Raw genomic sequence first — 27,783 nt, 5'->3', positions numbered from 1 at the left:
TGTTACAAAACAAACCAGTATAAAACAACATAAACTCAAGTCAGTTTTACTGATACAATATTAAGAAAATAATAATCTATACTGGCATGATGAACTTGTCCCCTTTTACCTAAAGTACACTTTTTAGAACAATGGAACCCTATGATAAAGAGAACAAAAAAGGCACAATAGTAAAAATATTATAAAAATACAATGTCTAACTGTTAGGTTACATTTATCAAAAACACATACCATGAACTATTACTTTAAGATGCATTTTACACATGCTTTGAAATGGTTCATTCTTAGAAGAAAACATAAAAGTTTTCACATAGAAATACAAGTTTTTATCAAACTACAACTTTTTGGTCATCGCCTTATGGTTATACAGCTGGAAACTGATAGGAACACATACAAAATTCTTTAACATTGCATGTCGACTGTTATACATAAACACTATGTGATCTGCTCTCAGTAAGGCATTATATTTGAACAGTGATGACACAAAATACACCTGTGTAAGGACAGACATCTGGCAGAACAAACAATATGATGCTGGTTATGCTGTATGATCTGTTCACTATAATGAAACCCGATTTTCATACTTCTACAGAAGCAATCATAGCTGAAACACAACACCTTACTTAAGCAAAGACATCTATATACAGAATATCTATATAAAGACATACATACATGATGTTAATTTTACCAAAGCTATTACAAAACTTTCTATCAACTCAATAAGCAAGTATAAAAATGCATCCTACTTATCTACATTGTACATATTACAAAAATGGATAACAAAATATAACCTATTAGCTATGATAACCTTTATTATGAAAAGTAACACCAAATGGTGTAATATACCCAAAACCACGGGAAAGAAGAATCATTAAGACACATGGAAAATAAACTAATAATGCACATGGCTGATTCTGTAATAAATCATGAGCCACATGCACAAATTCAATTTGTAAACACTGCCAGTATCCCTTGTTTGGTTTTCTGGCTCCAGTATAACAAAGACTATGTTAAAGCAATGTATGCCTATAATAAAACAATAAGGGCACATGTACAGTATACCACCACAGGATGTCTGGACTTTACTTAAACTAGTCTTAGTTAGGTATCAGTCTTTTTAAAATGCAGGACAAAAGCAGGCACAGTAATTTGAAAGCAATTAAAGATACAAAAAATTAAAGTTGTAAGCAGTTTTTGAAAATGTGTGTTCTACTTAGTTACTTCACAATATGAGTTAACTTACTGTATCGGATGGTCCACAAGTTGCATTCTGTGCCATTTATTTGGAAAACTGAATAGGTAAGATGCAAACCTTTTCTGATTATAAAAATAGAAATACAGTACAAACAATTGCTTATTCAAATAAAATGGGTGACAAATCTTGAAAGTGTGTCTTAAGTCTTAACTTAAAATGTGTGAGGTTGAAATGTCTTACTTTTAGTAAAACACAATTCTTTGTTTATGAAGTCATACTGCTATTTTGCAATTTCCCCTGATTGTTATCTCCTTTATTATTCCATTTTAGGCAGACACACTGAATTAACACCAAGATAATGTTTTATTCCAGGATGTTGGTTATTTTTGTGAGTGCACCCATTGAAACAGTATTTTTAAAATAACATTAAAAAAGATGTTTTCACTTAACCATAAAAGGCCTTTCATATGATGGAGCTACATGGTTTAAATACACTGAAATCACAGGCAAGAATATGTGTATGTGGAATAAAAAAATGTTTTCTCTTGTTAGTTAACAATAAAGTACAGCTTGTCTCCAGATGAAAGTGCTGCAAATATATGTCTCCCTGGTTTCTGATTCCATGGCATGAAAGAGAAAAACAAACAAACCAAAAAGTGGTACAAAAATAACAATATCACATACAGTAAATGCCCTGAATGAAAAGACAAAACTGTCACCCTATTTCCTGCCTAAATAAAATACAATTATAACATATAGGGATAATATATATTTTTCACTTTAAACAACACAGTAAATTCTAACATGTACCTGGACACAAGATGTGAGACACAGAATAGTTGGATAATTCAAGGTCACTCCTATGGACTGGTATTCTTGTTAAGGCATGTGTTTTGTGAACACCTACTCAAAAGGTGTAATTCCTTTCCAGTAAAAGTACTTTTTTATCTAACAACTAAATATTCCTTTCAATATTTTCAATTGGTAGTGATCCTATTACTCAAATAATGACCTTTCATTTTTAACTCCTCAACACATTACAGATTAGTTTTATTTTCAAATAAATGTTTTGTATTAGAACATCATGTTGTTCCACACTGATTATAATTTAAAAATAACCTTGTTTTTAATACTTCCAGTCTAACATAATCTCACTTTATTTTTACCGAAATTATTTGAAGTAAGATTAACAAGCATTTGAGGACATTATCACATGCCATACCATAGGATTTCGGCTGTTGTACTCACCAGATACTGTGTCCATTCTCACTTCTATAAATGCAGGCTCAACTTATAATCTACATAAAATATACCAGTGATATATAAAGAAACCCTTCCATTCCAACTACAGTACTCATCTTGACATTTTAAAATTTAAACTTTATCATCACAAACGCTCATACACATATTTTATGTTGTGAAACGTCGACGTAATCATTTCTGTCCAATCTGCTTACGAGCATAATGATTAAGACATAGGAAAGTCAAGTGTGCTTTATAATAACCCACCGATCCAGTTATCATTTAATGAAAGTCTCATTTTTTAGTAGGATGCTGCCTACTTAAGTCCTAGCCTAAATCAATGACGTATTTAGTTTTAAGTGCAGTTTCATTATGATGCAGACTGTATTTTTCTTCACTATGGCTATAATAAAAATTGTGAGGCACTCTTTGAGGTGAATGAGAGTTCAGTCCTGAGTAAAGTATAACTTATTTAATACGATAATGCTGGGTTTATTTTTGCAAACTACTGTAAGAAATGTAACTACCTCTGGATACCTCTTCCTCATTATTATATTTAGCCATCTTTCCCCAAGTGCAATTGTAGAAAAGTGTAAGTGGCATAGTGTACCAAATTCACATTTAAAAATGAGCTATGAAAGGCACAGGAAAAAACACTGTTTGTGCTTTACAATTTTGAAAAGTCAAAGGAAAATCAAAGAGTTTAGATCAGTATAAGAGTACAAAAGTCTCCTGTCCTTTCTTGTGATTGAAAATGAAGTACACTTCAGGAGAACTGCCTGATGATTTGTTCCACTCTTTTTTTTTAAGAGAGAGAAATCCACAGCTTTGTATGTGAAGAGCCACATTAACATTACTGCAGAAATCTGTTCTATGATCTAATACAAATATTTTTCAGAAATACTCCACATGTGTCTTGGCTCTCCAACATACTATGCTGTACTCATACCCCAGTGTGGAACAAAATGCTTTGGTGAAGACTTTTACCACCTCTAAAATGTTTGTATTTTATAAAAACAACATGCTACAAAACACACAACCCAAAGTCCCTGATTTCTTAATAAAATGCTTTGAGGTTGAACAAAGTAATGTGCTCTGTAAACAGTAACAAACTAGAACTTTCTGATCTCTATTCACAGGCAAAGTAGTCCTTTAATGGGGCAAACAGATGCCGTATCACTGGCACGCTCCAAGACCTGCCCAGGAGTTTCTGTCGAGCTCCACGTCCCATGTTTGACAAGTCTGTGTAGTGAACAGGAAAGCCAAATATTCTGTAAAATTCACAAAATAAAAAGTGTAAGAACACATTCAATACCCAAAATAATGTAAAAAAGCAAATTATGCAATGAACACATATGGTTGCAAAAATGCAAGTGACACATAAAGTAAAAATAATAAATATGGAACTATATATCATGAATTAGACATTAATCTGTGTATGTTTAGTAAACTCTGTAATGTGTAATGTTAACAATATAGAAAAGGCATTTGTATAAATACATTCTAATAGTACTTTATTTTAAAGTTTTTTTGTGAAAATGATGACATGGAAAACAGGCTGAATACTGTATTTACTCTAATAATCACTCAGCAATTGTAATTGCTGCAGGATTTGTTTTGTATCATTATTGTGCCTTTATTAAAGGCAGATTCTTGACAAAGAAGCAAAAAACAGGAAGTATAACACAAATGAAGTAAATGATTTACAGTGGCTATATATCTGTCATATATAAAGCACAACCCATAGTGTAGCACTGCTGCCTCACTGTTACAAAGTCCTGGGTTCAAATCACAGGACAGGGACCCACTCTCTTTGTTTGTATGGGTTTTTCTTCTGGAGTGCCAGTTTTACGTGTGTCAAGTTAAGAGGTGACAATAAACTGGCTTCATATGAGTGTATTTAGGGTTCTCTGTCTAGAACTGGATTCATCCTCCACGATTCTGAACTCTAATAAACTGGCATGACAATGGATAAATACATTCAATAATAACTGCCTTGTATGTCAAGATTTATGAGACTATTCTCATATTAAAATTGCACAAGCAAACAGATGCATTCTCTTTAAACCAATAAGATACACACATTATGTATTTTAACTCTTTTATTTTGGGGAGGACCAATGGAAACACAGAAGAGCATCTATTGTTAAAATCACTAAGTAGGACAGGAACACTGTGGTAGAACAGGGAAAGTGTTTCAGGTTTGAAAATAATCTATAAGACCATCCATGTTTCCATAGTGCCACAATGGATCATTTCTGTGAATTTGTAGTACAACAATAAACTTCTAAAATTTGATTTTTTTTTTCAGTGCTCTTCATCTTATTGTAATATATAAAAGTTGTTAATCACAATAAAAGCTATGACATAGCATTTTTGTTGTAGTCAGCTTCAGCATGTTGACAATCAAATTTATATGCTTATTGCCTCCCTTTTATTTTTCTGTTTTCCCCTCACCTTGCAGTATATATCATAATAGGACAAACACTTCAGAACGAACCTTGTAATGATTACGCACACTGGTTATCGCATCCTGTTCCCTTCAGAACATTTGGAAACTTCAAACATATTTAAACAAACAAGCTTTATGAAATAAATGGTCTCATCTCATTTGATTTCTTATGTTCTGTGTTCTTTTTTACATGTGACTGAAAGCAGCTTCTTTGAACTTGCTTACTAATAAATCATTTTTTTATTTGGGCAGTTTTTTTTCTAAAAGGAGTAGAGTATATGCATTATTGAAAAAATAAGCAAAGTACTCATTTAGGGTGTTGATTTATGAAATATCTGGCTTGTTTGTTACACAATGATTACCATTACATACATTTCTCCAATGTTTGCTTTGCAAATAATTTTTCACCAGGTTTTATACTATGGAGAACAAAAAACAAACTTCCGGGAGCAGGTGCATGTGTATTAAATTAAAACTGCGGTCAGTGCTGAAATTAATGTTTATAGTCTGACTTATCTGGAAAAGCGAGCTGACTTCCAGTTTTCTCTTCTCTAACATGAAAACAATGATTGTGACTGTTTTAGTTGCATGGCACTTCCCATTTTCTGTTCTCTTACATGAAAAAAGACTGGTACAGTTTTAAATACAGTAATACATATTAAGAAAAAGGAGAACCTGTTACCATTCTGTTATTTGTGTATTTTTCAGGAACTGAGGAAAGAGTACCTACAAAGTACTAAAATGACCTGTACTAAAATAAAAAGGATTTACCTTTCAAGCTCTGTACACCAAAGAACATCCTCCTTTCCATTCATCAATACTGGAAAGTGCTGATCCTTGCCTTGCTTGATAGAATTGGATCTTGTTGTGATGGTTCTGACCTTTCCAAACTGATGAACAAAGGAAGAAGAAAGTAAGAGAAACATGAAAAAATGAATACAAGCCCAGTTCCAAAAGAATTGGGACATTATGGAAAAAGCTAAGAACAAGTTACATTCCAATGCAATGAAACTAAATATATTTCAAAGAAAACACAGTAGATACAGTATATATATCTCAGAGCAAAAAAGTTACTGTGAAAAAGAAAAACTGATTACTGATGGTGTTTAATGTTTTTGAGCAACCACAAGAAAATCGCCCGGTTTTCTAATGTGTGTCAGAGACAGATAGAGGCAATACAAAGCACCCTATTCTCCTTTCTATCTGATTTCATCATTTTGTGCGCACAAACAATCCAACTTTGAGCTGCTGCATGTGAGACAAACCACAGGGCTCTATAGCCTAGTCAAAGAAGGCTGGGAGGAGCAAACCAACTCTTTGACAATCATTCTGCAGTGTCAATTGAAATTTGATAACAAAAAAAATCATTAATTTGAAAGATTACATCCTCTCTTGCATGACAGCAGTGGACCCATAAATCATATACTGGCTTTTCTGTACTTTGAGTTCCTGAATAGGGGACAACCCAGGTGGCTCCTTGTCCAGGTCACGTTAAGGTGTGTGGAGCAATTTAACTCCTACACTAACATTCTGGAGCATGTATAACAACAGCAAGAACACATGGAAAAGGCTCAGAGAACACAAGCCCTGTTATACAAATGTGGGGCTATGCTACATGAATTACAGCTTGGGGACCAACTCATTTTACCTAAGCAAGAAACTGATGAATCGGGATAAGAGGTATGCAGCTGCACAGAAGAACTTTATCAAATAAATGAGCTATTTTTCAGCTGGAATTTTATGTCCTCAGCCGAGAATTCACTCTAGCAACTGACCATTGCCCTCTTCAGTGGATGGTTGCACACAAAGACATGAATAATTGTATTACTAAAAGTTTCTTAGATCTCTAGCTGTACAGAATCAAAGTGATTCATTCCCAGTTGTTAACAGTGTTATTCCACAACACTGTTATTACTAATTACTAGGTTTTAAGAAGTACAGAATATCTGGGTGAATTTAAAATTAATACAAACCAGACTATGTTCATACATACCTTAGCAATCCTTCCATGCTCCAAACAATCCTGCAGAGCTAGCTTGTCCATTCCAGAAGCACACAAGGGCCTATTCATAAACAGAAAAATGATTATTAGAATAGATTTAATGTCCAGGTTATTAAGCAGACTAAAATAAAATATGATTTTATGTAGTCATTTTCTATTCTGTGGTTGAAAACAGAGGAGAGACAATTCTAAAAGGAAAAAATTTTTTTTTTTTGTTTGCAGTGTATGGTAAACTACTGTTTTTCAAATCATGCAGGCTAGGCTAAGGGAGGTTTTACTTTTTCACTGATTACATTAAATAAGAATAACAGATACATTTTACAGATACAAAGAAAGTTTTGGAAGTAGGTTTCGTGTTACAGGGTAGGATTCAAAAGTAATGAGCCTTTGTTCAAAAAGACAAATTTATTGAGCAAATCGGTACAACTAATTAATAGTCTTCAAAATAGGCACCTCCTGCATCAATACACTTTTGTAGGCGGCTTTTCCATGACTCGAAGGCGTCCACTTAGGCCTGTTCCGGGATGGCTGCCTTGACATTTGCTTGGATGTCCTCGATCGAGTCGAAGCGTTTTCCTTTCAGCGCTGATTTTAAGCGCGGAAACAAGAAGTCAGAAGGCGACACGTCCGGACTGTAGGGAGGCTGGGGGACCACTGGAACGTTCACCCGGGCCAGGTAGGCGCTCACGATGAAGGCGGTGTGGCTGGGAGCGTTATCGTGGTGAAGCTTCCAGCTGTCCTTGATGTCCCTTCGCTTGTGCGCGACGCTTCTTTTCAGCCTTTTCAGGACTTCCAAGTAGTAAGCAGCATTCACGGTCTGTCCTTGCGGGTCAAACTCGTAGTGGATGATCCCCTTCACTCTGAAGAAGGCAATGAGCATGGTCTTCGTCTTCAACACGTACCGTTGCTCTAACGAACTTTCCATTCCGCCGTGTAACGCACTACCACACAGGGGTTCCCATCAAGGCCGATCCTACCGCTCCAAAAGCTCGGAGCGGTAGGAGCTCCGTTGCGTTGTGAAGCCAACACCCACTGTCGCCGTCGCTGGCAAGTGGGGCGCGAGACAAGGTACGTTCGTGTCAGAACAAAATGAGGCTCATTACTTTTGAATCCTACCCTGTATATTACTTTCTATGTTAAGTCTTTTTTCTTGCATTTTACACTGTGTACAATGCTCATTCTTCTAGTTTCTTCACTATTGCTGGCACCCACAACAACAAGGACTTGACTACAACCTGGGTATGACAAGAACTACACCAGTGAGTAATGACAAAGTTGTCACTGCCTCACTGAAATATTGTCATTAGTGTTAGTTCAACATATGAGGCAGGAACCAAGTGCACATTATGCTTTCATACATTGGTTTATACCACCATATTGGGAAATATGCTTCTGATTCTATGAAAGAAATAAAACAAGAAAATTTCAGCTATGAAAATATTACTCCCTCATTGATGTACTCACTTCAGTAAACAGAATCAGAATTAGAATCAGATTTATTGGCCAAGTATATGTACACATACAAGGAATTGGACTCCGGTTTTACCTAGTATTGTCCCTGATGCTGTGAGATTGACTTAAGTGTTCATGAGAGTGATGGCCTGAGGAAAGAAACTGTTCACATGTCTGGTAGTTTTGGCGTACAGTGCTCTGTAGCGCCTACCAGAGGGAAATAGTTGGAAAAGGTTGTAACCAGGGTGTGATGGGTCTGCAATGATGTTTTCTGCCCGTTTCCTGACTCGAGATCTGTATAAGTCTTGAATGGAGGGCAGATCAACACCAATGATTTTTTCTGCAATCCTGACTGTCCGTTGAAGTCTGTTCCTGTCCTGTTTTGTGGCTGAGCCAAACCAGACTGTGATAGATGAACAGAGAACAGACTGGATTAGTGCAGAGTAAAATTGGATGAGCAGCTCCTGAGGCAGGTTGAACTTCCTGAGCTGGCGCAGGAAGTACAACCTCTGCTGGGCCTTTTTAACAATTGTGTTTATGTTTAGTTCCCACTTTAGGTCCTGGGAAATTGTGGATCCCAGAAACCTAAAGTTTTCCACAGCAGACACAATGCTGTTGAGTAGTGTGAGAGGGGGCAGCACTGGGGGGCTCCTCCTGAAGTCCACTGTCATCTCCACAGTTTTAAGCTTGTTCAGCTCCAGGTTGTTTTGACCGCACCAGAGGGCCAGCTGTTCGACCTCTCGTCTGTATACAGACTCGTCACTGTCCTTGATGAGGCCAATGACTGTCATATCATCTGCGAACTTCAGGATTTTAACAGACGGGTCTCTTGAGGTGCAGTCATTTGTGTAGAGGGAGAAGAGCAGAGGAGAGAGGACACATCCCTGGGGGGCGCCAGTGCTGACTGTTCGTGTGCTGGATGTGATTTTTCCCAGTCTCACTTGCTGCTTCCTATCTGTCAGGAAGTTTTTGATCCACTGGGAGATGGGAGCTGGTACAGTGAGCCAAGTGAGTTTGGTGTGGAGGACTTCTGGAATGATAGTATTGAACGCCGAGCTGAAGTCCACAAACAGGATCCTAGCATATGTCCCTGGAGAGTCGAGATGTTGCAGGATGTAGTGCAGTCCCATGTTGATTGCATCATCCAGTGACCTGTTTGCTCGGTAAGCAAACGATAGGGGGGTCAAGCAGGGGGTCTGTAATGTCCTTCAGGTAGGTCAACACCAGTCTTTCAAAGGATTTCATGACCACAGACGTCAGGGCGACTGGCCTGTAGTCATTTAACCCTGCAATGGAGGTTTTCTTTGGAACCGGGATAATTGTGGAACGCTTAAGGCAGGAGGGAACTACACATAGCTCCAGGGATCTGTTGAAGATCTGTGTAAATATGGGGGCCAGCTGATCAGCACAGACTTTAAGACAGGAGGGTGACACACCATCTGGACCTGGTGCCTTCCTGATCTTCTGTGTCCTGAAGAGCTGACTCACGTCTCCTTCACAGATCCTGAGTGCAGGTATGGTGTCAGTGGGGAGGGGCAGGGGCTTGGTAGTGAGTGCTGGGGCTGTATTTTGATTGGCGTGGGTGAGAGGTGTGAAAGAGGGATTATCAAACCTGCAGTAGAACAAATTCAGCTCGTTGGCCAGTTGATGGTTCTCTTCAGTATGGGGGGATGGTTTCCTGTAGTTGGTGATGTCTTTCAAACCTCTCCACACTGATGCAGGGTCGTTGGCTGTAAACCTGTTTTCCAGCTTTTCAGTGTAGCACCTCTTTGCTACTCTGATCTCCTTTGTCAATGTGTTTCTGGCTTGATTATACAGGATTCTGTCCCCACTTCTGTAGGCCTTCTCCTTAGCCTTACGAAGCTGCCTGAGTTTTGTAGTAAACCAGGGTTTGTTGTTGTTGTATGTGCGAAAAGTTTTCATGGGCACACACATATCCTCACAAAAACTGACGTAGGATGTCACAGTGTCAGTAAGCTCATCCAGGTCTGTCGCTGCAGACTCAAAAACACTCCAATCAGTACTGTCAAAGCAGGCTTGTAGTTCCAGCTTTGCCTCGTTGGTCCATCAGGACAGTCAGAGTAAGCTGTTTGAATGCATTATTTGGTGAACAGTGCTCAAAGTAACTTAATTTTACCTTTACCATTACATTTACATATTTGGCTGATGCCTTTATCCAAGGTGGCTTACAATATTTATGATACAATTGGTTACATTTCTTCATGGTTTTTCTAATTGGAGCACAAGCAGGTCAAGTGACTTCCTCATGGTCATACAGTACCAGTAGTGGAATTTGAACACACAGCCTTAGGGTTGGAAGTCCAAAGCCTTAACCACTAACTACAATGCCTGCCTTTAAATTACGTTGTCAGTACACAAGTTCTTAAAGCACATCATGTCACAATCAAAACAAATTCCTGAAAACCATAGGAAAAAAAACTGTTGATATCAACCAGTTGAAATAAATTTGTAATGCCATTTGCAAGGATCTGGAACCACACTTATACTGGCCAAATAGAGGAAGTTAGGGACAGTATTTAATTCTTCCATGATCACTTGTTTTAATAAAATCTCTCCAGAAGCCAAGAATACAGTTTTCAATTGAAGTCACAAGTGTCTATTGAATAACAACATCTGCAGATTTCTCTCAGCTCAGCCAAGATCAGTGTTTATAATTTTGGTATCAGATAAACATTAGGCAAAAATTAGATCAAGTGCAAATTAAGGATCATGTGTGAAAACTACTTCTTGCTAATAAACATACAGCTTTTGCCTCTGGTTTGGTAAAATGCAACAAATGATCCTTAAGGATTACAAATAACATTAATAATGAGTTCATCATGAACATAATAAGTTCAAAATGAAATGTTCAACTAACATAACCCCTAATTCAAATGTAAAAGCCTTACACTGAGTCAAGCATGACTGCAGTAGTACCGTGTTTCCCAGAAAATAACACCTACTCCGAAAATAAGCCCTAGCATGATTTTCAGGCTGCTCTGTAATATAAGCCCTACCCCAAAAATAAGCCCTAGTCAAGATCGTCAGCTGAAAAGTAAGGCATCTAAGGCCAGGTTTATACTTCACGCGATGTCACGCGTGTGCCCGAAACATCCATTAAATTCAGAGCACATCTTGACACAATATCTCTGAAAAGGATGTTTACTGATTACATCCATCAGTTCAGGGATGTGCCCATTCCAGCAGCATCGGCGCAACACAGAAACAAAATCCCTGGATGGGGCATCAGCTCATCGAAAAGTGAACACCAGCACTCACATACACTAACGTCATTGTAGCTTCACCAAATCCCCAAACCTTCATGTCTTTGGATGGAAAACTGAGCACACTGTGGAAACCCACCAGGAAAACATTCAAACTCCAGGCAGGGATCAAAAGGGACGTGACTCCCTGCGAGACAGCAGTGCTACCACTCTGCCACCGTGCCACCCCCATATGTGTAACTATTAACAGTATTCATTATTTAAACAGAGTTAACGATTTATCTGTAAAATGTAACATACATATTTTTAATGCATTTCATCATGAAAGTGATATCAAGTATAAATCTAAAAATTCTAAATGTGCAGAGAGCTGGAATATTATAAATTTTATGTGTTCTGTGTGGCGATGCCGCTTGCCGCTGCTGTCAGGTCAGTAGGAAGCCCCAGAAGCGTGTGGCGATTTAACAACTGGGTCGGTTTTAACACTAGAATTACCAGAGTCAACGAAAAAACTTGTAAATCCGGCCCACCTTAAATCCCTTTGAATCTCTCTGTCAGTGTCCTTTGTCTTCTAAATGTGTCGATAAGCAGCAAGCAGCCTGCTATACCACCCCCCCCCCCCCACCCCCACCGCCTCAGCACGGGCAAGAAGTTCTTCCAGTTCCTGAACTTGATTATCTGGGAGTGAGCTAGCCAGAATTGTAAGGGGAAATAATTTGATGTGTGTTTTGTGTCTACAACAATCTATGTAAACACATCATTAAAACACAAACGTTTTTCATGTTTTAGTAATAAATAACAAAATGTAGACATGAACTGTATAATGTGTGAAGGCTGATGGCCAAATATCAAATAAACACTTTCACAAAAGGTGCAAGTACAATACAACCGCTTCCGTAGTCCTGTGGTTAGAACTGCTGACTTATAATCCAGAGGTCGTGAATTTGAAATCAGCTCCCCGGAAAATTTACCATTTAGAGTAGTGAGCTGCTCTTATTGTTAATATTATAAAATAAAAACATACATTTGATTTGTGTCTGTAACAGCCAGTGTAAATTTATAGTACTTGTAAAAATCCCTCTGATTTAACCCTCCCTCTCTGATCTGGAGGGATAAAAGTTGACACACAAACGCTGGTGAATCTTCCTGTTTTCACATAAAATTGCATTAGTGCAACAATGTTTTCTGATTGGTACTATTCAGGTCATAAAATGATTTCTTCAAAATGTCACATATATTTGTCTGTTTCTTTTTTGCCCAGTGCTGTGTTGACATCGTACACCAGAAGGCATGAGCTTATTCAGTGCAAGCAGAAGCATGCAGGTGGCCGGTTACTTACGCTATAACATGCTTGACTTGAAGGCGATCAACGCACATTTCCTGTGCAAGGCATGCACTGGGGCCACGGGGTATCGTGATCGTGACTGAGAGAGTTAAAGTGAAAAAAAAAAACGCTAATTTTTTACAAGTACTATACATTTTCACTGGGTGGTACAACACAAATCAAATGTATGTTTTTATTGTATATTATTGACAATAAAAGCAGCTCACTACTCTAAATGGTAAATTTTTCAGGGAGCTGGTTTCAAACTCCGGGTTATAAATCAGCAGTTCTAAGCACATCACCAGTGCTGTTGTATTGTACTTGCACCTTTTGTGAAAGTGTTTATTTGATATTTGGCCATTAGCCTTCACACATTATATAGTTCATGTCTACATTTTGTCATTTATTACTAAAACATGAAAAACGTTTCTGTTTTAACGATGTGTTTACATAGATTGTTGTAGACACAAAACACACATCAAATTATTTCCCCTTACAATTCTGGCTAGCTCATTCTTAGATAATCAATCAAGGCAGGAAATGGGAGAACTTCTTGCCAGTTCTGAGGCGGTAGGGGGGATGGTATAGAAGGCTGCTTGCTGCTTATCGACACATTTAGAAGACAAAAGACGCTGACGGAGAGGTGCGAAGGGATTTAAGGTGGGCAAGATTTACGAGGTTTTTCATTGGCTCTGGTAATTCTAATGTTAAGATGATGTTTACGACAGTCTACTTTAATGATAAAGTAAACTATGAGGTTAAAGAAAACATATCGAGTTTAAAGCTGAAATTTCCACTTTAATCACAAAATAGACATTTTCATTATGTCCTTATTTTTTTTTTCTCTGTGGCTCAAATATGCCGCCGTACATTCTAAAGGTATTGTAAAGGTGCAAAAAAAAAAAAAAAAAGACGGCACATTAGATGGTATGTAACACTTTTAATATGTATCATGTCATTACTTTGGGGAATATGCAATGCTTGAATATCAAAGCACCACGAATGCATTTGTATGTCGGCGTTTTGCTTCACCACATCGAACCATTTATCAAACATCAAAGCATGCACATCGATCCTGGATGAGCCTAAATGCGGCTGGAGTAGCAAGAAATTCAGGCTGAAATTCAGGGTTTGAATGTAGAGAGTTATGACGATATTCCAGAAGAAGATGACATGACTGTATTTGAATAAATATATATTGTTGTACATAAATAAATATAAGATATCCCCTGAAAAATAAGCCCTAGTGTATCTTTTGGAGCAAAAATTAATATAAAACTCTGTCTTATTTTCGGGGAAACATGGTAATATAGTTTTGGGATACTCTCACAAATTAAGACCTGGATGACATGTCATCATTGAGGAAACAATAAACTCTGTTCATTACAGAAAACTTTTCAAGAGATGGGGAGCAAGGAAATTATCAGAAAAGCTGAGAATAAAGCAATTTATAGTGCTGGAATGGATTAGTCACATGTTCAGCCTAAACCCCCATTCAGATGCAGCACTAAACATTAACCACTGTTTGTTGCTATAATATTGCAAATTTATAGAAGGAAGATAACATTTTTGTGGTAAGGATGTTATGCTCCCTAAGCCTGGCACCAGAATGCATCAACGTGTTATATGTTTATTAGCACATGCAAGTAAGAATTTCATTGTACTCTGTAAAACACCCAGTATATGGTAATTGATTTCTGTTACTGTACTAGTTAAAGAACACATACCTGTTCATTCCAGGAAGATTTCCCCAGAAATATCTTGCCCTATGAGCTGCAGACACTTCTATGGCATCAATCATCACTGGGTTACACTGTAGTAGCAGAAAAAAAATAGTTAAAGGAACGGCAGGTATACTTACAGTACCTTCTTTACCTTTGTTCTATATAGTTAATATAGTAAGATAGGTAGTGTGGCCTAATGAACAAGACATTGAACTGTAAACCACAAGGGTGCCCACTACCTTACCACTACTGATTCACCATGGGATCCTTAAACAAGTAAATTAGTAGTAAATTGTCTTGGGATACTTTGAACTATTGAAACACAATATATAAAAACATTAGAATCCACATGACAAGTCATTTGCTGTTTAGAAGTATCCCTCAAAATGTGTCCGCCTGCACCCTTTGCTGAGCAATCCTATCATCAACACATGTACCTTAATAAATTACAAGGCAGAAATACAAGTGAAACAAGACCAGGAGTGGTACCACCTGAACATCTCCGTTAAGGGACTGTCCTCAGACGTATAAATACTGATTCAAACCCACAGTAACTTGTGGCTCATTGAATGCACTTGCATTGGTGAGTGTCTTTTTTATTGTACTGTGCTTTCTTGTAAATATTCGCCATTTTGTAAACCTTGCTCTGTTTTTTGACTTTGCCTACTGGATTGTGCATTGGGACTTGTTTGCTCTGGATTGCCTTGCTGTTTCAGGTAACTCTTTTTGCTTTTGTGCTCCATGGAACTTATTTTTGTTTAACAGAGTTTCTGAGAAATAAAGACTTTTATTTATAAAGATTTTATGTTTGCTCTTTTGTTACTAGCCAGAGTTTAACAGTTTATCAACCACTAGTTGGCATCTTGAGTCATTTTTAGGGTTATTGTGCTTAGGAACTCTCAAATTCACAATAGAAACAAACATAGCTATATAGCTAAGTAAATAACCAACAATGTTAACATAAAAAATAAATAAAACAGACATAAATGAGGAATGTGAACGCTAGCCAGCGGGGAAGACCCTGGCTGAAAGTTAACATTCAGGAAGATGAGATTTTTTTTTTCATATTGAAAACCAGTGTCTCAGAATTTCTCCTACGAAAAGACTGAGTAAGACAAGAATTTGTTGTACTCTAGAGTATGACATGAGCAGCGGTTATGAAGCATCTGACACCAAGCAAGTCAATTTTATGGCACCACCGAGCCACAAAATGGCACTTGTGATATTTTGTAGTTTTCTGATACTAGCTCTAAAAATAAAAATAATCATAATTAAAGTGGTATGAAAACAAGAAAAAAAAATTATATTAAGGTAGAATATTACGCTAAGCTGAACGTGATTTTTGGTACTTCACAACAACATCAAGAATATTACTGTAATGAGCACCGAGATGGAAAGACCGAAACACACACACAACAAATTAAAGTAAAGCCCAATAAAGAGCAGATGTATTTAACAATGAATGATCCACAGCCATACTTTCAGAAAATTCACCTTTCTGATGTTATGTCTACAGGAAAGTTCTTCCGCAGTCACATGCCGTGCCTCTCCCCATGATCCCCCCTTTTCTTCTGCAAGGCGCTATTTACCCAATGCCCCAGTAACCACTTCCTGCCTTCTTGAACTTTGGCTTTTAAAGAGGATAAAATGTTAATAGTCCTACATTCAGCTGTCTACAAGCAGGAGGCAATCATTAGTTTGGCTGCCAGGGTACCCAGACAGAATAACCTGCATTCAGAGAATTTGAGTGGAAACCTAGAAAGGTCTAAAAGAAAAAAGATTTGAGGGAACAGAGGAATACTACAGGAAAGAAAGGAAGACAGTTGGTGACATGTGTCCAAAAGGAAAAGACAGGGGACCAGTGCCAGAACATGTGGAGAAAATTGTGCTAAGTAAACCAGGGAAACATAACTGATAGACAGGATCTTCAGTGAGGACCATCAGAAACCGCTTATGGGGAAGTAGGATAGAGTCTGTGTAGAATTTTGAAGCAAGTGTACTGGTAATTTGGGTTTCTAGAACAAAACCTTACATTGAAGAGAGCAGTGTCCCATGAAAGGGGTGAAGGGAGAGGAGAAAGGTCTCTGGACCAAAGAGAAATCAAGGGCAGAGGTTTACAGGATGCTCTGCAAAGTAAAGAGCAAAGGGAAGAGACAGTTTTTTTCTTGGGAGAGAAAGAACAAAACAGAGAATACAATAAGTGATTTGGTAGGGGGGTTAGTCAGGGTAATCTCATATGTTCTGAGCACTGATCGGAGTTGAATGTAGAAATAGAAACTGGAACCTGGGAGATTAAAATGTGCTTGTAAAAACTGTAACATCATTAGCCCTGAACTATTAAACAGATCCCTCATCACGCTGTCAGGAGGAAACACACAGGGCTGGCCGCCTATTGAAAGAGCAGAATAATAAAATATAGGAGTGACGGAGTGCCATTTTCCAGAGGGTGCAAGTAACTTTTACACAAGATTCCAGATGTTGATGGCATATGGCAAAATAGGTCCCAAGCAAATTTTGTTGGCTTTAGACTTCAAGGAGGTAAACACAGCACCCGGAAGACAAAGTGGGAAAGCAAGGAAAGATTCTATAGGGAGCCATGGAGGGGTATGAAGGGGGGACACAGCCATGACAAAATAGGGTGGAGGGTGAAAGACCAATGGTATAGTTCTAGGTCAGGCAGTGCAACACCTGCACTCAACCTTTCTATATCAGGGTTGAATGTTTAAGGTTTGGTCTCTTGCCATTCCAGAGGAACCTTGATATCAGTGACCTAACTTCGGACCAATATTTAGTAGGAGGTGGAAGTGGCAGCATGAAGTTAATGAAGTTGAACCGAGGGTACAATATTCATTTTGATAATGGCCAAATGAGATTGAAAAGAGAGGTTGAGTTTGGACCAGGTGTTTATGGAGGCTTTTGCATCTGTGAAGATGCAGCGAAGGTTATTGTATGATAAAGTGGAACCTCGGTTCACGAACGTCTCGGTACAAGTACAACTCGGTTTACGACCAAAACGTTTGCCAAACTTTTGCCTCGGTTCACAACCACACACTCAGTATACGAACAAGCCAGTTTCCCTTTCAGTTTGTGCGCGCCGATGATTTCCGCACGTGTTGCATTGTTCTCGGTCAGATGTGCGTGCTTTCGCTGTGAACTCTTTGTGCTCTATTTCATTTCCCTTCCAGTTCGTACGTGCCGATTACTGTATTTAAGCATGTGTTCAGCCTCTCCCTGTTCATTGTTCTCAGTCAGACGTGCGTGCTTTACCTGTTAACTCTTTGTGCTCTACAGTATTTTGCGTGCTTTTGCAGTTAACCATGGCTTCTAAGCAAGTGAAGAGTGGTGAGAAGAAAGTGTTGCAATGTTACTTTTCTCTTTTTTCAAATGTTCATTTTTTTTCCCTGTGCTTAAAACTCATTTAAAAAGAGTGTTTACAGCAAACGGGTTGTAATGCTATTAGCGTGAACTCCTGCAATGTTACTTTCTTGGTTGGCTTTTAAAAAAGTTTGGATTTGTTCAAATGTTCCTTTTTTTCCCCCTGTGCTTAAAACTCATTTAAAAAGAGTGTTTACAGCGATCGGGTTGTAATGCTATTAGCGTGAACTCCTGTAATGTTACTTTCTTGGTTGGCTTTTAAATGAAGTTCGGATTTGTTCAAATGCTCCTTTTTATTCCCCCTGTGCTTAAAACTCATTTAAAAAAAGTGTTTATACAGCGATCGGGTTGTAAGGCTATAGCGCGAACTGCTGCAATGGTACAGAGAGAGAGGGGGCTCATGTGCTGCTGAGAGAGAGAGAGAGAGAGAGAGAGAGAGAGAGAGAGAGAGAGAGAGAGAGGGCTTGCGTGCTGCTGAGCAGGGAGCCTGGGTGTTTGTGTCAGTGTTATTCAATGTTTTTACATTAATTTACTATTACTGTGTATTCTATGGTGTAATTAACTATATTTGTGCTTAAAAATCTTTAAAAAAAATATATATTTAAAAAAATATATATTTGCACATATGATTAAGGGGCAAGAGAGACGACTTGGACCAATTAATTTTGTAACCAGACAGGGCTTTGAAACAGAACAGTTCTAGCATGCAGGGATGTCAGTCGGGGTATTACCTAGGTAGAGAAGGATGTTGTTAGCATATAAGGATATTATATGACTGGAATTTGAAATTGTAATAGGAGTTAGAAGCTGGGAATTACAGATGGCAGTTGTGAGCGCTTCAAAAAATAATTTGAAGAGTAATAGAGACAAAGGACAGCCTTGCCTAGCTCCCCTACTAATGGAGAAAGACATGAGATTTTTTGAATTAGAGAAGAGAACTGCAGAAGGGATGAGTGAAGAATTTTCAACAGATTTATAAAACTTGGATCGAAGCCCATTTGGTCACTTGCCATAAGAATTGTCAATTCATGTAATCAAAAGTTTTTTCAGCATCCAGGGAAAGTAGTGCAGCAGGGCCAGGAAGGAAGGGGAACTACTGTGTTTTTTGAGACTCCTACTCCAGTATCAGTTGTTTTTTTCTTGTGGACTTAACACGTTAAATACTTGTGCTTTCAAGTGTTATACAACCACCCTCTTCACTCATGGCTTCCATCTCTTTTGACTCATCCACCCTTGTCCTGCTTGCTTTGTCTATTAAGCTTTCACCCCCAGTCTTGTCAGATGCTGTGGTGACTGATCCACCCTGGAGTGAATAGGCCTTGTTCCCTGGATCACAAATTTTTCTCCCTGCTGATCAACATGTATCTCCAGTTGTTGGTCCATTTGTCCTGCCTAGGCATTCTGTTCCTGTTCCTATGCAGTTGGCCCTGCCAGGAGGTGGTCTTTCTGCCGCTTAATCACACATGCCGGGTGGTTGTCTTCTCATTTCTTCATCCCTGCTTGGGAAGATCAATTTGAAGCGTAATTATTCATAACATGCAAAGACTTCTTCTTCTTTTGGCTGCTCCCATTAGGGGTCACCACAGCGGATCATCTTGTTCCATATCTTCATGTCCTTTACATCTATAAGATGCAAAGACATTATTTATATATAAATATCTGTGATTTAATCCTGGACATTTTCCAAACATTAAATATTTTGTAGGTTTAACAGGGTAGAAAAAGGTGATTATCATGTAAAGGTGCAATGTACAAGAGCTTTGCTGTCTTAAAGTGCTTCCAGCATTGGTTCCATATTCTGAATGAGCGATGGACAATTGAATTATTAGTATATTGACGATAACTTGTATTTACTGAGGCACAAAACAGGGCATATAAAGAAATACAGCAAGATTTTATTTCTATTGCAGACCAGGCTTGTGCACGTTCATCATTTGGTGTTGATTTCCAGGTCCTTATAGCTTGTATATTAGCTGCCCAGTAAAAAAAATTAAAGTTAGGTAGTGCAATGCCCCATTCTGCTTTAGGTCGTTGTAGAGTCACCCTATGGATGTGTAGATGTTTTGAATTCCAAATAAACAAGGTTGTAATTGAGTCTAATTTTTTTAAAGAATGATTTGTTAATGTATATAGGGATACTCTGAAATAAAAAAGAAGCCTAGGAAGGACAGTATTGATTCTCCCTGATAATGTGAGATGGAGGGTGGACCACCTGTTCACATCTTGTTTAATGTTTCCCATGCAGATTGCAAAATTTTGTTGAAAAAGATCTTTATATTTACTTGTGATGTTTACACCTAGGTATTTAAACGGAACTGGTAAAATAAATAGGAAGGTGTCCAGAATATTATTGTATGCTAGAGAGTTCACTGGAAAAAGAACTTTTATTTAAATTAATTTTGAGTCCAGATACCTTTTGAAATGCTGCTACTGCACTGTGTCATCAGCATACAATGATATTTTCTGCTCAAATCCTTCTAGGGTTAATTCCCTTTATCTCTGATACATTTTGAAAGTGAACAGCCAATGGCTCAATCTGCTTTGTCTTTAGATGTTTGAGCATGGGAAAGGTGCTATATAAATAAAATGTATTATTATTATTATTATTATATTAGATTGTGTACTTGGGCTTGGTTGCTCTGGATTGCCTTTCAGGTAACTCATTTTTGCACTTTTGGACATTTTTGTTATATTTTCTACTTTGTGATTAAATATTCTTCATTTATTAAGATACTTTGTCTCTTCAAGGAAGGGTCTGACAATTCTTTCTCTTGTTAGACATTATTATATATTTTTGGGACATTTCTTGAAGTTTGAACTTTTAAAGCCAGCTCTTCTCTTTTTTTAGTATTGTGTAGACTGAAACCAGCAGGAAGTAGGTGGCTGCTTTAAAGTGAGACTCTTCTTGGCAGGATAACAATCTTTTTGGCCCTCTTTATGGTAATTTGTGATGCCTTACACATCCTTTTTCCATGTTTCTGACTCCATGTCATCGACAGAAACATACAACTGAGACCACCTCTGGAGTACTATGAGCAGTTCTGGTCTCCACTGTACAAATAAGATTAGAAAGCTGTGAAGATTAGGAAGCTAGGCAGAGAAAAGCTACCAACAGTGTCCCTAAAATGACATGCCCTACTATGACAGGGAAAGTATGAGCATTATCCCATACTAAAAGCAAATGGCAAGTTAAATCATTTAAGAAACAGACCACAAGATGAGTAATTAAAGGTAACAACATTAAGTCTGGAGACAACTAGATGTTGAAATACCAGGAAAGAACTGAAGTAACAATTGAAAAAATATATAAGAAACACTAAGATGAAAAAAAAAAGCAAAAGATTTAAAACCTGTCTAATAACCTTATCTAACTATATACAGTAACTTGTAAGATAGATGTAACACAGTTACATTGTTGTGTTTGCATACCATCTCATCCATCTCAGTGGGGAGGGGCTCAAATAACAGACTGAGACAGACAAAGTGGGAGTGCCAACCCTGATTGATTACTTGTTGGCAACGACAGTGTAATATTGTTTTAAATCCTGCATTAAGAAATACACAATAGTATGTACGTTAACAGACTTTACCAAATACATAAGTGTGTGTGCATAAGCCAAACATTAGAAAACACTTTAAAAAAGGCAATGGTTTATTTTTCTCATCTGGAGTTTAGGGGAATAGACTACTTGCATTTGTGTGCTTCTCTGCCTACTTCAGGCAGTATATAATTCAAATGACCAGGAAGGGGTCTGTTAAAGTCCAGTGGAAGCAAGCTGAGAAGGAGCTCAGAGAGTAAAAGAATTAGTTTCAATATTTATAGGAACAATATAAATTAGCATGGACTTTTTTCTGGTTTTCTTACCTCACTGACCACTTACGAGCAGATCTAATTAAAGAAGTGTCCAAGAAGCATTCATGCCTGTACTCTAGAATTGTTTGTCATTATAAAGAATGGGACATATTTATTTCAGCTGTAGTTTCAACATCCACCAACAAAAACAAGACAGATCTCTATGGAACTAATATAATTTTAAATACCAAGCCTGTGTAACTTTAAATGTATAAAAAGCCCTAAATGTTAGTTTCAATTTGAAAGTGTTCCCTTTTCAGAGGAACCCCTTTTCAGTGATCCTTCTTGTTTTTCTTTATTTTTTACGGATATCAATTATTAAATTTGTCTGTTGTGTTTCACCAGTCTCTCAGCAACTGTTTTGTTGACCTGAATCTGTCAGAGCACTAGGTGTGTAAGCACAGAACACTGAACTCCTTCGTGCTATATATATAACCTGGCTGAACAACATGGAACAAATTTCCTGCTCACAAGCAGGTCACACAAAACAATGATTTGGAGGATAGACTCAGGTATATATATATGGGGCAGCAAGGAGCTTGTCTTAGACTTGGTTGTGGCATTTATCATGTAAGTCAGCCTACGGTAGACTTTGCAGAACCTATCATTTCTGTCTAAAATTTTGGAGAGAAGTGTGTATATTCAATTGAAAGCCTTTTTAGATGAAAGTGATGTGCTCGAAGTGTTTCAATCTGGTTTTAAGCCGCTTCACAGTACTGAAACCGCATTACTGAAGGTTTTTAATGACATCCTTTTGGCAACAGACTCAGGGGATTATGTGATTTTAGTTCTGCTCGATTTAACAGCTGCTTTTGATACTATAGATCATAGTATTTTATTATCTCGTCTGGAGCATTGTGTGCGCATTCGTGGTACTGCCTTGGCGTGGTTTAAATCGTACTTGACTCAAAGAACTTTTTTAGTGAGGCTAGATGAATTTAGATCCTCCTCTGCTTCACTATCATGTGGGGTTCCACAAGGCTCCATACTTGGTCCTCTGCTATTTTCTTTGTATCTCCTGCCTCTTGGCTCTATTCTTAGAAAGCATAAAATTGCTTTCCATTGTTATGCAGACGATACTCAGGTTTATGTACCCCTCAAACGCAAGGATGCTTACTCCATACAAACTTTGGTTATGTGCCTAGAAGAGGTGAAAGCTTGGATGGCAGTAAACTTCTTAAATTTTAATGAAAATAAGACAGAGGTTAAAGTTTTTGGTCCTGGGGGCACCAGTGGGTCTATTTCTACTTCTGCTCCTGTGGATTTGGGTCCCCTTGCACAATATGGTACACCTGTTATTACAAATTTGGGTTTTAGGATAGATGAGGATTTTAGACTGGACGGTCAGATCAGCGCGGTGGTGAAATCTTGTTTTTTTCAGCTAAGACGTTTGGCGAAGATAAAAAACATTCTTTCCAAAGATCAATTTACAACAGTAATCCACGCCTTCATTACAACCCGGTTGGACTATTATAATTCGTTGTATGTTGGTGTTAGCCAGTCCACCCTGTCTCGGCTCCAGCTGGTGCAAAATGCTGCTGCACGCCTTTTAACTGGCACGTGAAAAAATGAGCACATTACACCTGTGTTATCCTCACTGCACTGGCTGCCTGTTCAGTTTAGAGTTCATTTTAAGATTCTTTTATTTGTTTTTAAGTCCTTAAATGGGCTTGCTCCACCCTACCTCGCTGAGCTGCTGCATATGTACTCTCCTTCCCGCTCACTCAGATCAGTTGGTCAGCTGCTTCTGGATGTGCCTAGGACTCAGCGAAAGCTCAGGGGGGATAGGGCTTTTTCCGTTGTGGCTCCAAGGCTCTGGAATTCAATGCCAATCCACATTAGACAAGCCTCCTCACTGCCCATTTTTAACTCTGCTCTTAAGACTTACCTCTTTGGTTTGGCGTTTGATCCTGTGTGAGCAGTTGATTTTACTCTGTTTTAACTCTGTTTAGTTGTTTTTACTATGTTTTAATTAGTTTCATTTATTGTATTTTATTTTACTTATTTATTATTTTGTTTTTGTTTAAAATTTATTTTAGCCTATGTTCAGCACTTTGGTCAGCGGCTGTTGTATGTAAAGTGCTTTATAAATAAAGTTGACTTGACTTGACTACTCTGCATTGCTAAATAATACAAGAGTTTCATAGACCTTAGGAAAATCATTTTGTTTGGAACATAGTTGTTGATGTGATATTGGGACGCTACAAGTAACCTTGTTTTTTTATGATAGTGATATTTTTTGTGATTTACTGATAATCTCACATATGTACATGATTTTACAATATTTAACAAAGCAAAAAAAATACTCAGATACATGGCTGAGCTAAACTACACCATATGTCACTATGTATATAAAGTGTATATGCTTAATAGTTAAGCATTATTTAAGATTACCCATACTGCTCTTCCTAGCTAAAATGTTTATTCCCTGTACCTGTGCCACACATTCATTTAAGGGATGTGGTTAATACATCTATGCTTTCACCATAAGGTTTTTCACTGCTCTAGACATCATTTTGAGTGCTGCTAACATAATGCCTTATTGCTTTTACCATAGCTGTGAGCAGGCTGCAATGACTGAATAATTATTTTCATTCAGAACAAAGATAGTACTCCCTTACTAGAATCCTTTTAATACGACTAGTATATTCTCAATTTACTAAGATAGTGGTAATAAACAATTATATCTTTATTTAAAATAACAATTTTTATGTTAGAATTACCATTTATGTTAAGTATCCTTACCCTTCAGAAAGTTGCAAAATGGCCTCCACTCCAGACGGAATTTTAGGACAGGTTTTAAAAACTTGTAGCAACCAATTTGCTATGTTTACAATGCTATATTTAACATCTCATTAAGAAAATCTGCTTCAAAAGACAACAATTACCTATCAAATCATTCTCCAACGATTTTTCCAGACATGGTTGCAGAGAAGCTACAGCCTAACTCAGCAAGCTTTGGGCAGAACACATAAATAATCCCTGAACAGGGTGCTAGCCATACACAGGGTGAACATACATACACAGAGCCTATTTTGCATTGTTAATCACCAATCCCCCATGCCTTTGAACTATGGGAGGGAACTGTAGCAGCCAGAGGAAACCTACAGAGGAGAACATACAAACTTCATACTCTTGTGAGACAGCAGCACTAGCACTACAGCACTGTGCCACCCTGACAAGTATTTCTTTGCTACAAAAACAAAAGAGGACTGTCTTAATTATTACAGACTAGTGATACTCATGCCCATTGTGATAAAGTACTCTGAAAGACTGGTGTTGCGACAGATAGTTTGGATCTCAAATTTGGAATATCATCACAAAAGCTCAAAAAGTGGGTGGAATATCCCTTGCATTTCATAACTACACTGCCACCGTATAATAAAAACAGCAAAATCAGAGTCTTGTTTGCAGACTATAGTTTAGCATTTAACACTGTTCTACCTTCAAAGCTAATCACCAAGCTCCTATAGCCTACTTTTGACACAGACTCACTGAAACTGGATTTGAATTTGCTAAATGGTAGACCCTATCATGAGTAGACTCGCTGCATCAGTTCCAGTATGCTGATCCTAAATTAGTGTGTTGAGCAGCCATTATACTCCTTATTCAACCAAGGCTACATAACCAAACTCAGCTCCAACAACATCAGTACCTTTTCTGATGACATCGCCTTTGTAGACCTGATCACAACTATTGATAAGACTGCTTACAGAAAAAGTTTTACCTTCTGACAAAGTGGTGAAAGGACAGTCATTTCCCTCTTTCTCAATGTCGCCAAAACCAAGGGGCTAGTCATAAACTTTGGGAAGCAGAAGGCAGACCACACTATTTAGTTTGCTGACAACATGTTCCTCAGTACTAACCAACTTCTAGAGGTGCACAGTGAAGTCCATCCTCACTGACTAATAATAATAATAATTCATTACATTTATATAGCACTTTTCTTAGTACTCAAAGCGCTAAAACTATATAACATCTTAGAATTTCACCTGCCTGCTCAGCTCAGGATCACAAAGCACTAGAAAGGGTAGTGAATGTGCTATAAATGATTACAGATACACAGGTCCTGTTTGTCCAGAACAGCTGTTTTTGAATGATAAAGTATACTAGTAAAGACCTCAGCTATCCTGTACATTCACTTTTATCCTTCCTTAATTTAGGAAAATGAAACAAGACCATTTGCTTTTGCACCACTAGTCACTATTTTTATTTATAAAACTGTCCGGTGACTGACTGACTAATAGATCAATGCACAGCCTAATCCGCTGGAGCTAGAAAAGTGAAATTTGGACAGTTAGATACCTATTGTGACATAGTCACCCACTAAGAAGGGATTTTTCAAAATTCAACTCCTGAGGGGGTGAAAAAGGAGGTTAAATTTTATTTAAAGTAACACCCATATATCAGAAACTACTTAACTGAGAAACACAAAAATTGGTATACAAACACTTCAATAAAAAAAAACATGTATCTTTGGATTTTTTGAAAGTCAACCCCTGCAGGGGTAATAAACGGGGTGTGGAGATTTGTATGGTGAAAAGGAGGGTTAAACATTTTTAAACCAATACCCTTATATCAGAAACTACTTGACTGAGATACACAAGAATTAGTATACAGACTCTTCAATATATAAAAATAAACACATATTTTAATACTTAAATAAATACATGCTTCTACATTAAAAACATTTCTTTATTCTTTTTAACATGCACACCAACTGTGTAATTATTAGCTACTAAGAATTATAACAAAATAATAGTCGTATCATTCATACTGCATAAGCACCATCGCTGCTGAGTATATAAGCAGCAGCACAGCGCTGGCCGCTTCATTATAAATGCGACATTTGTCTGTCTAGGCAACACGTCTGCGCATTCAATAGTACTTTCGGTTCTATCTTTTAATTTGTAAAACTGTACTTTTTAGTGCAATATTTTTGTTTTTAAACACTTATCAAATAGATATTCCTATCATATATAGAAATCACAATCAATATCACAAATAGATATCCCTATTTGTTTATTCTATTCAATATCCTCATAATATAATGATTTTAGCATTTCAACCTCCTTTCTCTCAGATCACACACGCTTTTAAAAAATATATTATTACAGCTCCTATTTTGTCCCACAAGTATTATTTATTTCACTATAACACAATGGCTTATGAAATTTTGAATGTTAATGGGGAAATGATATGCAATGTTGTCGTTCCCATTATAGGAGACAGGGCTTGCTTATTTTGGAATCTGTCTTTTTTAATGTACAGTACCCAAGAAATGGCAATGGAAGTACATGAGGAAATCATTAGGTATGTAGTAGACAACTGGATGGAATTTTCAATTATGTCTCATGACAGTAATGGTGAAAACTACTCCACATCAACTGAATATTACGCTGATATGTTGCAGCCGTCAACTTTTGGTGGTCTATGTGAGTTACAAGCTGCAGGCCAACTATTCATTTTTCCTGAGGTTTAACGTAATGGCATTCTTTATGTAAAATCAGGTGTTGAACGTTGTACTCTGAGACGATTACGGTTTACACACAACCTCTCAACCATCTTCCACATAATTCAATTAGCTCTGAAATAAAAACTTCACATGTATCTAAAGCTAATTCTGTTATTGTTGCCAAAAAGATATCCCGACGTTTCCATCGTCTTCCTCTTCTTCCACAAATCAGCATTCTGATCACGCTTTGTCTATATCGCAACCATCAGTAGTAACCTCTTCTCAGAAGGGAAAAAAGAAACACCTTTTCACCCCCTCAGGGGTTGAATTTCAAAAAATCCCTTCTTAGTGGGTGCCTATGTCACAAAAGTTATCTACTGTCCAAATTTCACATTTCTAGCTCCAGCAGTTTAGGCTGTGCATAGATCTATTAGTCAGTCAGTCACCGTAAAGTTTTATATATAAAGATAAAATATATAAATACA

General features: G+C 37.6%; 1 protein-coding gene across 1 annotated transcript in view; it reads right to left on the bottom strand.

Annotated features, from left to right (window-relative positions):
* Window positions 1–30: 30 nt before the first annotated feature.
* The window catches only part of dnmt3bb.1 (DNA (cytosine-5-)-methyltransferase 3 beta, duplicate b.1), a 191,566-nt gene continuing 163,813 nt past the window's right edge, over window positions 31–27,783 (bottom strand). The window contains exons 19-22 of the mRNA XM_051933299.1: window positions 14,619–14,704; window positions 6,883–6,952; window positions 5,661–5,779; window positions 31–3,708 (exon numbers count right to left, since the gene is read on the bottom strand). Of these exons, the coding sequence (XP_051789259.1) occupies window positions 3,567–3,708; window positions 5,661–5,779; window positions 6,883–6,952; window positions 14,619–14,704 (417 nt within the window). The 3' untranslated portion in view covers window positions 31–3,566. The remainder of the gene's footprint in view (window positions 3,709–5,660; window positions 5,780–6,882; window positions 6,953–14,618; window positions 14,705–27,783) is intronic.

The sequence above is a fragment of the Erpetoichthys calabaricus genome, chromosome 10 (assembly GCF_900747795.2).
Source record: "Erpetoichthys calabaricus chromosome 10, fErpCal1.3, whole genome shotgun sequence".
Taxonomy (NCBI): Eukaryota; Metazoa; Chordata; class Cladistia; order Polypteriformes; family Polypteridae; genus Erpetoichthys; species Erpetoichthys calabaricus.
This window is presented reverse-complemented; position numbering and strand designations above follow the sequence as displayed.